General features: G+C 45.5%; 1 protein-coding gene across 1 annotated transcript in view; it reads right to left on the minus strand.

Moving 5' to 3' along the window:
- Positions 1–2,208: 2,208 nt before the first annotated feature.
- Positions 2,209–16,456, minus strand: part of LOC108153045 — a 30,109-nt gene continuing 15,861 nt past the window's right edge. The window contains exons 3-7 of the mRNA XM_017282807.2: positions 6,098–6,216; positions 5,894–6,031; positions 5,213–5,828; positions 4,151–5,142; positions 2,209–4,086 (exon numbers count right to left, since the gene is read on the minus strand). Coding sequence (XP_017138296.1) covers positions 3,799–4,086; positions 4,151–5,142; positions 5,213–5,828; positions 5,894–6,031; positions 6,098–6,216 — 2,153 coding nt within the window. The 3' untranslated portion in view covers positions 2,209–3,798. The remainder of the gene's footprint in view (positions 4,087–4,150; positions 5,143–5,212; positions 5,829–5,893; positions 6,032–6,097; positions 6,217–16,456) is intronic.

Consider the following 16,456-nt stretch of genomic DNA (forward strand, 5'->3'; position numbering starts at 1 on the left):
GAGCTACTCGGGGTAGAGTCTCAGTGGAGTGGAGTCTCGTCTCAGTCACAGTCCCAGTCCCAGTCTCTCCCCCAGAACCCACTCAACGACGGCAATGCACTTCACATTTGCCGATCGCGAGTCCGGATTGAGTTGAGTTCTTTTTACATGTATCGTGGCATCGTCTCTCTCTTGTCGCTCTCTCTCTCTCTCTCTGGGATAACTATTAGCGCATACAGAGGGGGTTGTTCCATGTTCTCTCTAGTGTAATATTTAGTTTTCTTTTAAGCTTCTTCTTTTTTTTGTTTGGTTTGTTTGTTGTCTGCTATTTTTCATAGATTCCCGGTGTGCGCTTCTGGTATGCCTTTAGAGATTATATGGGGGGGACGTTCTTCAAGCAGAGAAAAGCAGTTTTGTTTCCTATTGATTTAAGTTCAAGGTCTGGCCCATTGGTTCGGGTTCGGGTTCTTGGCATAGGTCCACTTTTATGCGAAATCGGAACCCCTTTAGGGACCAACTTTGTATTCAAATATCTTTAATTTGCTTAGCAAACAGTTGTGTGGCCTAAAAGATACTTCTGTGAAATAGTTTTCATGGCAGGAAGCCTACAGTTTTGGAATAATAAAACATGGATGGATAATCTACTTACATTCTAGATGATATTCTGTAAAGGGTATCCGCGTGCGTCTAGCGTGTGCACATTTCCTGCGTACGCAAATTTAACCTATGAATATTTCATAAGTATAAAGATTTGAGTTCCAGACAACTGGGTAACTGACATACTCGTACATACATGGGTGTACGACCCAGCAGTTTCCTCAAGGAAAGCAGAATCTCCCGCTAGCATCAGAGCATCACAGGGCCAGCAGCATATCCGATTGCTGTGCAATTCCATTGCCTAATGCTCGGACTCGTACTCGTACTGATACTCTGGAGAACCGCTTGCACTAGAAATTGGATATTTATCAGATGCTTACGTAACTCTGCAGCGAATCTACAAGTTTTCCCGTGTTTCCATTTGAATCGAATTGTATTTATCGAGCTCCTATGCAATGGACAGGATATATATGTAGGCCTATGCAAATATCGAGAGGTGTGCAGCACGATCGATAGGTGTTTACGTGATATCTGAAGTTCAGTTTTTCCATTTGGCCTAGATTTTCGCAAGCACTTTGAAAGCCATGAAAGAATGAGTGTTGCTTTTCTTTTCTTTACTTTAAGTATCCAGTCCATCAGGATATAGAGCATTCTACTCCTCCTTCAAAAATGCGTTGCTCTCAAGGAAAAATTTCAGACATATCACAATGGATTCCCCCCCTTACATCTGACATTTTCAGGCGTCTCAGGCCCATCGAAGTCGGGGAGGAGCTGGAGTCCCCCAAAAGCGACCCTGATAAAACAATGGTGTATATGAACCTCAGCAATGTCAATGATACTCCGCGGATAGACCTCCACCACCTCCTCCTAGCCAAGGGTGGAGTCGACGTAGTCCTCAGGATCCTCGGAAATAAGGTCTCCGGTCTGAGGACTCAAGACTATAAGCTATACGTAACTAACCAACTCGTACCTGCATTCTTGCAAAAAGAGAGTTGCACTTGTATTTGCTCCCAAATTTCACAGCTTCCCGCGGCCCCTTTCCTCACGGACATTTCGGAGCTTTCCGAAACCAAACCACGGATCTTGTCCAAATTCATCCAAGTCTCCGGATGGGACTGCCCTTAATCTGCCAAGGTTTGCTCACCATGGTTCAGGGGGTGCGGCGGGAGTTTCGTACCCTCTCCCAAACCATCCCCGTTCCCTACTCTCAGAGTCCATCTCTCCCCTGAATGCTTCGCACAAAATAAAAGTTTGCTTCTTGTATTTTTGACATTTTATGAATTTGTTGTCCACTTTTATTTTACATCATTATTAAATAAGGAAGTACCAGTAAAAAATATATATTTAGAACAAAAAAAAAAAAAAACATGGAGAAAAAAGTGTTGCAGATTTAATCTTAAGCAATTTTTACAAAAATTTCGAATATTTTAGACACAAAAAATTTTGCCATATTGTGGAGGGGGTCGTTTGTGGGGTTTGGGGTTTGTTTGTGTAGGGGCTAGGGGGTAGGGTATGGTATCCCATTCATTCGTTTAGTTTCTAAACTTAAATACAAAATGATCTTTAATTTGGATGTGGTATATACTCGTAAATATTATTATTATTTGTTGTACAAAATTACATAAATATTTAGTTGACAAAAGTTGGTATTTTTCGTTTTCGTTTGTTGTTGTTTGTTGTTTTGTTTTTGTGTTGAGCTGAAAATTAAATTCGTGTACTATCGCTAAAGTAGAGGAAATACATACCAAACATTCATATACATATACATACATATATATAATTTAGGGATACTTTAGGGATGTTGCATTACGGATAATCGAATATATACAGGGGGATAAAGCAAATTTTTGTTTTTAAAATTGATTTGCTTTATAGAGAGAAAGAGAGGGGGGGTTTCTGTTACAGAATAATCGAAAAGAGTAACCGAAAGGGGTGTGGGTGTGGGCGTGGGCGAGGGTGAAAGTAGAACGAAAGAAAGTCGTAGCGTAGTGTTATCAAAGTCGTTTCTTCGATAGGAATGCGGGCCGTAGATACAAATACAGAATGAAGCAGTTAGCATATAGAATATATATAGCGTATATATAGGTGTGTGTATGTGTGTGTGTGTGTGTGTAGGTATCATTAGAGCATAATCAAGAGAGAGAGAGAAATAGTCATACAGACTGAGAGAGAGAGAGAGAGAGAGTTTGTGTGTGTGTGTGTGTGTGTGTGTGGGGCTTTACAGGGAAATTGAATTCATTTTCTTGTGGCAACGAAAATAGTTTTTTAATCTTTACAATCCATTCGTTTCGTTTCTTTTGGGTTTTTCAACTAGTCTCTAGTTTCGTATTTTATTTTTGTTGTATATAGTTTTTTTATTTTTTAGTTTTTAGATTTTAGTTTCGTTTTTTTTTGTTTTCTTGTTTTTTTTTTAGGTATATCAAAAAAATATTGCAGATTGTCTTAGAGTTCCAGCCGCTTTATACAAAAAGAGTAAATGAAAAGAAGTTGACGATTCCTTTTGAAGTTTCAAGTTTCCCCAATGTTTGTTGGTTGTTTCTTGTCGTCCCGCTTTTGTTTTGTTCAGTGTATGTTTGTTGGCCTTTGAATTGTTGGTAATTACTTTTACTACAAATATTTAGTTAAAATTTGTGTATTTTGTTTGTTTGTTTGTAGAAACCATGAGTTTGTTTTTGTTTGTTGAAGATTATACAATGCACAATTGATTTTCGACTTGTATCTTTTTTTTTTGGTATGGCAAACGTATCTGAAAGACTTGTGGAATGTGGTTTGTTGTTGTTCGAAGAGTAGTAGGACCTGTGGGGGGGTAGGGGCTGGGGCTGGGGCAGGGGCAGGCGCTATGGGCTTAAGCCAAAAGCAAACTTTTGATTGTTTCACTGGGTTGTTCTTGGGGGTCGTTTCAGGGATTTCAGGGGGTTTCTATACAGACTTGTGTACACATCATATACATATACATCTATCGATTATGTTTGCTGATCTAGTGATAATTTTGGTTCTTCTAAAGTTGTCTCGCTTTCGGTTTTGGCCCCTAGGATTAACATGTAACGACGAAATGGCTTTAGACACACAATTTACAATTTTCTCGGTTCTCGGTTCTCGGTTCCCGCTTCTACCTCTTAATCTTTCCTATAGCTACACACTCGTCTATATAGTGTATAGTATGTATAGTATATCTTATGCTTAAGCTTAAGCTTATATATCTCTTGTTTTCGACCTCCTCCCCTAGAGGAGCAGCTCTTCGTCTGTGTGAGGTTCAGTGCCGGCGGCCTCCGCATAGAGGCAGCATTCATCCGCCGCCGCAGAGGCCGTGTCCTGCTCCTCGCAGTCCAGATCCAGTCCACTCAGGTCGTGCGGCTGCTGGTGGGGCGACTGCGGCGCCTGCTGGTGGTGATGGTGGTGGTGGTGGTGGTGCGGCTCCTGCTGCGGATGGCTGAGATCGTGCAGCAAATCGAGTGTTTTTTCGATGGCTCTCAGGCGCTTCTCCAGCGAGGTTGTGGCCAGAATGTCCACCTATAAGAGGAGAAACACAGGGAATTAGAGATGGAAAGGCTGGAGAAAAGGGCTGCGAACCCACCTTGAGCTGCTGGGAGAGCGGCAGGAGGGCAATGATCCACCAGGCCCAGGCGGGGCCATCGCTGATCAGCTCCCAATTCACCTCGAGGGCTGGCATCTGGCCATAGCTCTGGAGTATCTCGTGCTTCTGCTCGGTGCTGAGGCTCTCGAACCAGCCGATGGCCTTGGCCAGGACGAGGCCCAGCATGCTGGCCAGCGTCTTGACCTGCTCCTCGGCTATGGGCTCGTCGCAGATGTACTCCACCTTGGCCGTCTCATAGCCGTCCTTCTCGTTGCGCGCGAGGATCTTGAAGCGCTTGCACCCGATCGTGCTGAGGATCGAGCGGCCGTCGCTCAGCTGGACGCAGTCGCGGATGTCCAGGATGGTGCCCACGTCATAGTAGCGGGACTTGCTGCTGTTCGGCTGGACAATGCCGAATGTCTTGTCGCCGGACTCGACGGCGCGCCGCACCATCAGGCGGTAGCGGGGCTCGCAGACGAACAGGGGACAGGGCACCGCCGGGAAGGCCGCGGTGCAGATGAACACCGGCACCGAGGGCTCCTCGTCGATCTCCTGCCGGAAGCGGGCCTCGTAGTGGTCTGGAATGAATCGTTTCATTGCGGCTTCTAGGAATTTGGTCACTGGCCGCTTGGCCAGCGCAAAGGGTACTGGCGAGGATGAGCCCTGATACAGATTGCTGTGTGTTTGAGTTTGAGTTTGACTTTGACTGGAACTGGAACTGGCATTGGAACTGGCATTGGAACTGGCACTGGAACTGGCACTGGCACTGGCATTGACATTGAATTCCACAAGTGGCGACAAGCACAATGGACACGAGGTTTTGTAATCCATGCAACGATCCAAGCATACCAGACAGTAGGTGTGGCCGCAGGGCGTCACCACCGGCCTCCACAGCGTGTGGCCGCACAGGACGCAGTCAAAGTCGCTGGCATCGATCAGGAGTCGATCGGCCACTGCAGTGACCGCCTGCGCCTGCAGCGATCCTTCGACTTCTGCAATGAACAAATGGAGGGTTAGATAGGGTTCTCCAGAATTCTCTCTCTCTCTCTTATTTGTACTCACTTTTCAGTCGCTGCAGCTCCTGCTGCGTGCGCTCCAGGACGCTGGCAAACAGTCGACTACATCGGCGACTCTCTTCAGTCTCCGCTGCCGCATGATCCACATGATCCACGCGATCCTCCTGATCGGGCATCCCTCCTCTTCCTCCTCCCCCGACGAGGGAATCCATGGCCGCTGACCATTTCCGCTTGCAGTGTTTCCTGTTTCCGTGTCGACGCGGCTGCAGATCGAACTGCTTCTGCTCGTACACGTGCCGCTGATGGTCCATAAAGTCCAGGGCACTGGGGAAGAGGAAGTCCCCATTCAGATGCATGGCACTCGGATCCCTGCCCTCCATCAGGGAGGGATCCTCGACCTCCTCCTCCTCCTCCATCTCGTCCCCAGCCATAATGTAGTTGTCGTAGTGCCCGAACTCGTCCTCCACATCGTCCAGATGCACGTGATGGTGGTGGTGGTGCAGATGGTGATGGTGGAGCAGTTGTTTCCTGCGGCGACGCACCTGCTCCCACAGCAGGGGATAGGCGGGTCTGCTGGTGGCATAGCTGCGGACCACCGGAGGCGCCGTCTGACCGATCGACACTCGATTCTTGGGCATTTGGGCCAGGAGACGTTGCAGTATCTGAAGGAAATTCGAGTTAGTTGGTATCTGGGTATCTCTTGGAACTTTAATGCATCTCTCATTACCTTGGCGAGATCATGTTGAAATATTTCCGAATTGCTGAGATTTGTATTCTTGTCGAGGCAAATGGCCAAGAAGCCATTGTACAAGGCATCCTCCAGTCGACCCAGACCACTCAGAGCCAAGGCCCGCAAGTAGTGCGCCTACGGAAAAGCGATAATACCTCATTATAGCAGCCACATATATGTCTCGAAGGGCTTTCCACTCACCTTGGGCGAAGTGCAGCGCGTCCTCAGGGCATTCTCAATGTCCGCCAGCGAACTCTGATAGTGATTCAGCTTGAGGAGCACTTCCGCTCGCAGACAGAGGCTCTTGAAGTTCGTGGGGGCTGCAAGAGAACATACAGAACGTGGAGAAGATCGTTAAAGCAGAGGCTAATTGAAAAGATGGACAGATTTGACAGATGGAGATGTAAAAATTACTAAATCGCACAATTAGTGTCGCCTTCTGTCAAAATGCTGCATCTTGAGATCACACGCCATGGAGCAGATCTCTTGCCAAAGTGATTTTTGGCTGCCAATATATGCACACACACATACATATATGTACATATATGCTGATGTGCGAAGATCGTGGGAAAAATGTTTAACACGCGCGCCAAATCAACAATTAGCTGTCGTCCGTCGTCTGTCGTTTGTCGTTTGTCGCACATTCCGCCGCTTACATGTGCCCGTCACAAGTGTCGGCCGCTGACAGCAGCAGCAGCAGCAGCAGCGATCGTTAACAGAGGCGCCACCTTACAGAAAGCTTCCCATTCATTCCCATTCTCTTGCTTCAGCGATCAGCAGGAAATGAAGGGAAAAGCGAAAGGCATTTCGAGGCCTCTGGCCCCTTATTTTGCAACCTTAACCCTGGGACACTTCAAAATGTGCTCATGCCTGAGAGGAGGCAAAAAGAGAAGCAGAAGAAGAAATTTTTCGTCGAAGGACGTACAAACCCTATGAAAAATACAAAAAGCCGACCTCCTGTGGGAGACAAAATTAATGAACCACTAAGTTTTTAAAAGAAGAACAAATAAATCCTGGTAATAATGTTCTGCTGGAAACTGCCAATGGCAAGAGCATTCATCGATTAGCTCCTCATTTCTCTCACTGCATCGATTGAAAGATACACGATATTCTTCAAAGGCAAAGCTCCACCGCATGCCTTCGCATTCATAGCTTAAGCTCTGCTAAACGTGTTGCAAAACGTTGTAGCCCGCTCTTGAGTTTCAAGCTTAAAGCGGAGATAATCTTTCAATCGATAAACGATAACATAAGTAGTGAATGTTTTGGTTTTTTGTAAGCATAACAATTTCATTTCCATCCACTTTTAGGATTATATTTAATGAACTGAACTGAGCAATGAATAAATAGCATAATTAACGAATGGAATCTGTCTCCTATTTTCAATAATTTCACGAAAACCGGTGGCTGTCTGATTACGGATGTCGGAGAATACAAATTTGAATATGAGTTTAAATTTCGCGCGCATATTGTGTATCCGATCAGTCAGTCAGCCCTGGTATGAATGAGCGCAAGCAGCCAGTCGAGCCCTGGTTTGGACTCTCTCAAAGCAAATTTGTTTGTCTCTCTTAAAAATACTTTCGAAATCGTACACAAAATTCATTGGGCTAAAGCTTGGTTTGCGAAAGAAGAGAGTGTGTATGTGCTTTCGAGTGAGTGTGTGCGAGAAAAGAGCGCAAGCTCTTAAGTCTTATTAAGAGCATCTTGTGCTGAGGCAGCTCTAAAAAACCTTTGCTTGAATTTGTAACTGACATTTAAGATAGCTTTGAAAAGTGCATTTATTTCTTGTTAATTGTTGGTATTTTTGCTATTTATTTCAGCATTTCAAAGCACATATCAACTGGAAGAATTTTACGGTAAGTTTTTCTCACGTTTTTAAACATAATTCAAAAGAGAGCGAACAATTAACCATAAAAATCCAAAATTAAATAGAAATAGAAAAACATTATAAATAAACCTACGTCCCGTATAGAACAGCCCTAAAATTACGTAATAGCCCCAGAACGTAAGAGGGATGCAGCCAGAGTCAGTGCAAGCTTTTTGCTCTTATCTCCGAGCTTATCAGCGATGACGAAATCAGTCCGTCATTGACCGCGCGCGTGTGATAATATCGAGTTTTGTGATAAACACATGGATGCAAGTGAAAAGTGATCTCAGATGGGGATATGGGCAGATTGAATGAAGTGGATGGATAGTAGGCATGGCATTGGCTGCAGCACGTTTCGTGAGCTTATCTTTCATGGAATCAGCAAGATATCGCTTGCGCTTGTGCAAAACGTATGGCGTGGAGTGATAAAAGCGAGTAAAGTCACGTTCCAGCTCCAGTCTGCCATTAAACAGCTCCGGCTAGAAGTGTAGATCCATGCTTTCCCAGCTTCTTCCACTTTCCCGCATGACTCACGACAGTGCGATCGCCCGAGTGATAAGGTGCAAAGAGTACCGCTCATCCTCTCACTTGGTTACGGTGACTCATCAAAGAACACACAAGCAAGTGAGAAAGTGAGAAACCCCAAAAGAAAAGTGCTACATAATGCTCGCTCGCCGTCGTCGACCATCGATAAATGCTAAACGAAAGTGAAATCAAGAAGGTGCGCAACAACAAAAACCAACAACCACATAGAACGTAAAGTCATTGCTGCTTGTAAAGCAGTGTGGAGGAGGCGGACGAGGAGTGGGGGGTCTGTTCCTAGGTCAGCACCTGCCCACATGCAATCGCTCTGCCGCTCTCTACGGCGGCGTCCCCACTACGTCACGTAGGCCACTTGTGGACAGCGCCATGAAGCGAGACCGTAACAGCAGCACAGCACCGAAGAGAGTTTAACAGGAGCTGGCGGCTGTTAAGGGACTGTTAAGTATGTGCTCTTTCTCTTTGCTAACAGTTGACTCTCTTAGGCGTAGCTCTCTCTTTTGTTGATATCTCTCTCTTTCTCTGCTGATGTCTGTCCGTTCGCTCTTTCGCTGCTTCTGTGCTCTTTCCCTGTTAACCGTTAAGAGATTCTTTGGGCGCGCAGCTGCTGTTAACAACGCGAGAAAAAACGCGATTATGTAGCCTAACATTACGCAACATAAAAAGGCGCAACACCAGCAGCAGCAACGGCAGCGGCAGCTGGCAGCAACGCAGACGGCAGCGCAGTCGTTGTCGATATAATATTGGGGGGGCCCTATAGAGCAGATATGATATCGTGTAATTGTTGTTGTTGTTGTTGTTGTTGCTAGGTGTTGCAATTGTTATACAAATTGTTGCAAAAACGATTACATCGACAAATACTCGACGGCCCGCTGGCTGGCCCCCCCGCAGGCCAAATGCTCATCGCCGACAGCCCCCTGCCCCCTGCCCCGTCCCTCTGTGGAGATGCGAGTATATTAATTTGCATTTTTCCCCATATTTGTCGCAACATTTGATTACGACCAAACATCATGTTGTTGATTATGTAAAATGTCTGTCAATTTCAATTTCTTCTTCTTCTGTTTTGTTGTTGTTTTTAGTTCCAAAAAATATACCAAAAAGATTACGGCTATGGGGGTTTGTTTGAGAGATAAGCCCGTGCTGCCCCTCCTCACCCCAACCCCCCCCCCCCCCCCCTCGTGTTGTCGTTAGTGGATTGTGAATGGATAAGGTGCCAAACATAACGGCAAAGATTGAACGAGGGTGGGGGTGGTGGTTTGGGGGGGAATGTTGTTGTTATGCGTGGGGTTTCAACCGGGATGGGATGGGGGTTCGATGTAGTTCTATCTATAAGGTTGGAGAATGAATTTGGATCTCACAAATTTGCCATATAATATGGGATATCTGGAAGATTGGAGGTTGGAGAAGTTTCAGAGGTTTTATTGGTGAATAATTACCAGAATTTATGCAGATATTTCGATGTCTCTCTCCCTGTATTCCAAATACTTCTTATCTGCTGTGATATATCCGTATCTCAGAGATGCTGATTGCAATTTAATTGAATTCTAATCTGAATTCCAATCTAATCCCTAGCCTTAGGAGGCTGTTACACAATAATACTCGTAATATTACACCACAATCTCCATTCCAATCGAGAGTCGTATCTATCTATCTATCCATCTATCCGCCGTGTACATATATATATGTATAATATGCATACTAATTATATTTATGTGCTTATTATATCATGGCCTAAGGCGGCGAGGCGGCCACGTTCTCCACTTCCCGTTCGATATGTCAGTGTGTGTGTGCCTGTGTATCCATCAGATACTTCTACTACTTGCACTCGTGTAAAAACAAACACACAAAAAACAACAAAATTCAATTAAAATGCAAAACCAAACGCTGATGGCTGGCTGTCGTTTTGTGGTTTGTTTTTGTTGTTGCTACCAATTTGCACTTATTAGAGAATTTTACGCTCTACGTAACCCCTGCCACTGCCACTGCCACACCGTGCCCCCTCCCGCCACCCCCTCTCTGCCCCGTGATCCGAAAAGGCAGGCATCTTCCACGCGGGGCCCGCGAGTTTCCGTAACGCTGCAGACAATTTAAGCCCAACTGTTGATAAATTGCATTTGGCTTCAGATACAATTATATATCTATGTGTATCTACGCCTATGTATCTGTATCTATATCTTTGCAAGTGCCACTGGCGTGTGTGCATTCAAAATCAGATTTCGTCACGTACATTAAAAATCGTTTGGCTTGCAAAAATCCCCCACAAAAAATAACCGAAAGATATGAATATTAAAGAGAGAACAGATCTGAATTTTCTTGGCGAATAATCACAGCATCAGGCGTCAGGGGGGGGTGGGTGAATGGCAATTGCATAATGAAAACGGAAAACAGAAAAACAGAAATCAAAAGAAATGTTAGAATTTTCCGTTTGATTTCCGCAAAGGCAACAGCAACAGCAATGGCGAAAGGCATTACAAAAGCATTTCAATCTCAAGGTGTTTCTGATACGTGAATCATTTTCTATTTTATTTTTCAAATTGTGAATGTAACAAATTAATGAATAAAGAATGTGAGTCCATCCGCCCCCCACACCCCTATCCCCCCCCTAGCCACTGCTTTTTTCAGTCGCAATTCAATTGTGCCTTAAAGTCGTTAAACAATTTGCTAAAAATAAACACATTGCGTATACGCCGCATGGTCCAGGCTTTGATTGAGGGACAGACACACACGCACGCACACACGAGAATTATGTAAAAGACAGAAAGAGGGAGAGAGGCCGGCGGTGGGGGGGCTGCAAAAAACTGACCTAAATACCAAATGAATGCCCATAAAACTGCGTCAAGTGAAACGCGAAACGAGCGGCTATAAAACGGAACAGCAGCACACAAAAAGATGGCAAAAACTTTATGCGACACCCCAAAGAGCAGCAGAGCTCCAGAGCAGCAGGGCAGCAAAGCACCAGCCCTGATGTCTGCTGATGTCTGTGCCTGTGTCTATCATCCACATCCCATGGATAGCTGGAGGACACAGTTGGAAGACTCCGCTCGGCTCTCGTAAAATATGACCATTATGCAGATGAAGCTAATTGCGCAGAGTCTTGGGTTTACGACTATAGCTCTCCTTCCTCCTAAATATCTCTTCCCGAGTCCTGCCTTGGGGCTTCCTGCTTCCCCAATTTTCCCCTTGAATTGAAATAATTTGATGAAATTTCTATAAATTTAGTCAGACAAACGAATGAATTAATTGCTCTAGAGACATGCTCTTTATTCCCCCCGTTAATTTTGAATATATTTCAGAGATTTCATTCAGCCTTAGATTTTCTTGATGGCAAATGATTGCTGCCTTTGCCAAATTCCCTGCTAAATGCCTGGCTCTTGGCCGCTTGGCCGCTTAGCCGCTCGAAAGTCTTGTTGACGGAAATGTGAAATGCATGAAAATAATATAAAATTCATTATTCACTTTCAGGAAGTGAATGCTGCACACCCCCTACCTCCTCCTTCCCATTCGCATTTTCAGTCGCTTTGTTTTTACTGCTTTTGCGATTTGACGCTAAATTTGCGCGAGAGAATTTCTCGGAAAAGAACAGCTAAATGCATTTTTATATACAATATTTTATGGTGAAACTTTATGAGGCCAAATGACAGACAATTGTTCTGTAAATTATTTAAATATTCTTTTTAATATGCCCCCACAATATTCTTTTCGGCCGCCAAATGCCACACATTTAGTTTCTGCATCTCAATGAGGGCATGGCCCACACGACGTATACGTTATCTCTCGTGGATTTATGACAATTTTTTGATTGCATTTAAATTGGGCTGGCCAAAATTGTTGGCAAAGAATTTCTCGGCTTTTCCCCTGCCTCAGCGTCGAGCAACCTGTTAATTGAATCAAATTTCTGAGAATTTTCAGCTTTTCTGGCTTTGGCCTTTCTCCCATTGCGTCATGTGGGCGTTGCTTCCGACCTTCCCGCTTCCATCTGCTAAATGTCAACCCCTCCATAAAACAGCAGCATCCCGACCGACAACCCGCAAAAACAAAACAACAAAACAACAAAAAATTCGTAGAATTTTCGGTTCGCATCTTGTTACTGTTTCTGTTGCTGTTTTTGTCTCCTTTTTGTCTCTTCTAATATTTGGTCAGAGTCAACCGACTGTGAAGATTTTTCTGGCTGCTGTTGGGCCACAGCACGGGTTACATCTGGGAAATATCGTTATGCGTTGTCGCATAGCCCTCCCCCCTCAACCCACCCCCGACAAAAACGCACAAAAAACATACAGAAACACAAAAAAGAATGTCAGAGTTCAGGCCGGTCGCCAAGGTCGCGCTGTAGATGCTGACAATTATTTTGGAGGGCAAACGTAACGTAACCCCAGATACCCACCAGATACCCACCAGATACCCACCAGATACCCCCCTAGATATTCTTCAGATATACTCCAGATGATGCGTTAAATGGTTGAATATCTGGCAGATTGAATCTGCCAGAAGTATCTCTGGGTAAGGCACTCGTGAGAGTGGAGGGTGACTGAACCCCAGAAGTAGTCTCGTCCCTCTCTTGGGGCCACGAAATTGCGACGCAAATTCTGTGCCGAACAACACGGCGTATGCGTCATGTTCAGCTGGCGATTGCTGGAGTGGAAACACAACAACCGGGGCCCCGCCAAGGGGATCGTATGTGTCGACGTGATAACACAGTTTCGCCGCCGCTGCCTCCGCTCTGAGGCCGAACTTAAACTTCACTTCACAACGCAAGGCCAGCCAGCAGCAGAGGCAGCGGCACCGGCAGCGGTGGCAGACAGATACTTCATATCCAAGGCATCATTATATAACCCCCAGAGGGGCAAGCCCCACTCGGAGTCAAGGTAGAGCTCAGCCACAGACCGCTTTTATCCGAAAAAAAACCCCAGATATCGAGTACAAATTGCAACCACAATTCGGATATTTCTTTGGTATTTTTAACGGTATTCTGCACCCAAAAAATTCAGTATATATCGGGTGTATCTTTTCTTTGTTGCTTTTCTGTAAATTTTATGAGGCGCATAAAACTAATTTCCCATTGAGCAAAATGTTGTTCGGTTTTCAACAAAATCAACAACAATTTCCAGCGCTTCAATGAGCAACAACAACAACAACAACAACAACAACAGCAGTCGCAGACGCCTCGTTGAATGTTGAATGTTGAACGTTGAATGTGCCTCAAGGTCGACCATCGCCACTGGAATGACCAAGAATGGAGAGAGACACCAGACAGACAGAAAGAGGAGGAGAGAGATAGGGGGAATGGGAGACTGGGAGGGAGTGAGGCATAGTTTGTGCCACAAGTCCGGAAGTACATAAGATGTAAAGAAGTTTTGCCTTTTTTGTGGCATATACATATACACCAACACATATATACTATATGTATGTATGTATGTATACTCGTACAATTTGTATTTGATGGCCCATTATTTTATGCTTGTTTCGTGCTTCTTTCTGTTGGTGTACTTCATAGTTGTTGATTCTGTTGTTGGTGTTGTTGTTGTTGGTGTACACATCTTGTATTTGCTGTTAAGTCGAGAAGCAGCAGCATTGGATAAGGCAATGAAAAGGAAGGAACAACTTCAAAGCATATTTAGCTCAGGGCCCTCGAAAGTGGGCTGGAAGGGGCTGTTGTTTCAATGGAAATTGGAATGGAGAGGCAGAGGGAGAGGCAGAGGGCGAGTGTTTGCTGGGGGGGCAGAAGATTAGACATTCCTCGACAGACGCACTCTGATGGGCAGGATAGAAGTGTGTAGGGTGGGGTATAGGAGGCTCCTTTGATCTCATCGATAAAAGCCACAACTTTGTCTACACTTCGTGGATAAATATTGACAAATAATAAATCAATGGAATATCGATCAAACGGAGTATTCATCGATAAAAGAACCAGGATCATTTAGAAATATGTTTGTTCTGTAAGATAGAGTATCTAACGGCTGTGCTTTCATTACCGTTTGTCCATCTCTCTCCATCTACTTCCAGTCGGTGGATGTGTCTTTGATGTGGACACGCACCAACACACACGCACACCCACCACACACACAGACCGTCTAAGGCTGCCTTCCCATGAGATAAGGCAGTGGAACACACCATTCGACCTACCCCCATCCGACCCCATTCCTTCGACTTCTCCACCATCCCCACCCCTGCCCTATATACCCTGCCCGTGGCCATATGTTGACTCTCTGAAATGTCGCCTGGCCATTGCGTTCGGCCACATATGTATGCTGTTCCCCCGTTGACATTTGATAAATGTGCTCTGTGTGCCGCACACTTGCTGCCACATATCCCCCCCCCCCTCCTCCCCCTTTTGCCTAGCACGCAGTTAATTGATTTCCCCAGGGAGGGGATAGGCAGGGTAGGGGAGCAAACCACCGACCACCTGCAAAAGCAAAGCTAAACCAAAACTGAAACCAAAAACCGAAAACCAAAAAAAAAACAAAAAAAAAAACTATCGCAAGACTTCATCGACATCTGACATCCGACATCCGACATCGAGTGTTGGGTGACACAATCACAATGCGCCAATAATCCACTTAAAAATCATTACATGATGGAGGGGCGAGACACAACGGATGGATGGGGCATAGTGGGTGCTGTCTGTGGATCTATTTTCGGACATATTCTCTCCCTGCCGATGGGGCATTGCGCTTATGCAATGGACGCTTATGGACGCCAATCAGCCCCTAAATTGACAATCGAAACCGGCTTCCTTTTTTTTTTACATACATATGTCTATGCAAAGCTCCAAAAAAAAAGCACACACAAAAAATATGAGTCCAAGTTATGTCTCTAAAAGAAGCGGACTCAAAAGCCATTGCGTGAGCCGACGGCCGACGGCCTATGCTTGTGCAATGTCCCTCGAAAGAGCGGGAGAGCGCACAGGAGTGCAAGAGAGTGGCCACAAGCAACAGTGTGGTGTGACACGAAAGAGAGCGCGTGCAAGAGAGCGTGGGAGCGGGAAAAAGACAAAGCGCAAGCTTGGCTTGTGTCAAAAACTTTGACAGCCATCGCTCGCTCTCTTTTATCGTGGGTCTCTCTCTTTTGCGGCCGTCTTTCGTTACCATCCGCGAAGGCGAACATCGCAGCCGAAGCCGTAACCGAAGCCAAAACCAAAACCGAAAAGTATGTCAAAGTCAAATCATGCTGCCAGCGTCGCTGCCGACAGTCGCAGCCGCAGTCGCAGCCGCAGCATTACTAAACATTGTTGTTGCTGTGTATTATGTTTGTTTGGTAAGTGGAGTGACTGCCGCTCTGCCGCTCCTCGCTTCTCGCTCTCCCACTCGCGTTTTTTTTTTTTTTTTCGGGTTATGTAAGGCCCCTTCCACTGTGCGGCCAACTGTTGTTTCGTTTCGTTACGTTGTGCCTGCCCCAAAACTACCCGCTAACCCGCTGGCTCGACTCGCTCCCACCTCCTTTGGCGGCCCTCTCATGAGCCCCAGCTTCTGCTGCCGCTGCTCCCGGTGCTCCCGCTGCTGATGTTTGTCGTCGTCGCGGCGTCTTGGTCTGGTCTTTTGTATTTTTCACGCTTAGCTTGTGGCTGCCACCCCCCCCTGGATTGCCCCTTGCCCCCCTCTGCAGCTGCTGCTCCTATTGTTGCTCATTTGTTTGTTGCCAATTTCAACGCTTTTCGGGCTTCGTTGTTTGTGGCTTTTGTTGTGAAAATTAAATCGTGATTTGTAAATGCTCTCAAATTTTCGTCTCGCTTTTAAATTTGTTGTTTGCTGGATTTTGCAATTTTTGTTGTAATATTTTTCGTCTGCTCGCCTCCTTTCGACGATTAAATAATCAACGTTCAACATTCAACATTGTGTGGCAACAATCAGCAGCCAACAGACAACAATTCAACATTCAACGACAATGGGAATGGGAATGGGAATGGGTATGGGAATGGGGAAACCGAATGTGGAGCTTCAAATATGCAGGGCATTCTATCGGGGAAATCTCTGTTGTTGCTGTTGCACAAACATTCCGCACTCTGAGAAACTCCCTCCTTGATGGCAGAACATTCTTCTGCTGGCCCAAGACTTGCCTGTTACGATAACAGTACCGTATCAATGTCAGTCGTCAGAAAAGAAAACACAAAAATAATAATACAAAAATGTGCTGTGCAATTTCCAAGAAATTCTCACTGCCTG

Source organism: Drosophila miranda, chromosome XR (genome assembly GCF_003369915.1).
Source record: "Drosophila miranda strain MSH22 chromosome XR, D.miranda_PacBio2.1, whole genome shotgun sequence".
NCBI lineage: Eukaryota > Metazoa > Arthropoda > Insecta > Diptera > Drosophilidae > Drosophila > Drosophila miranda.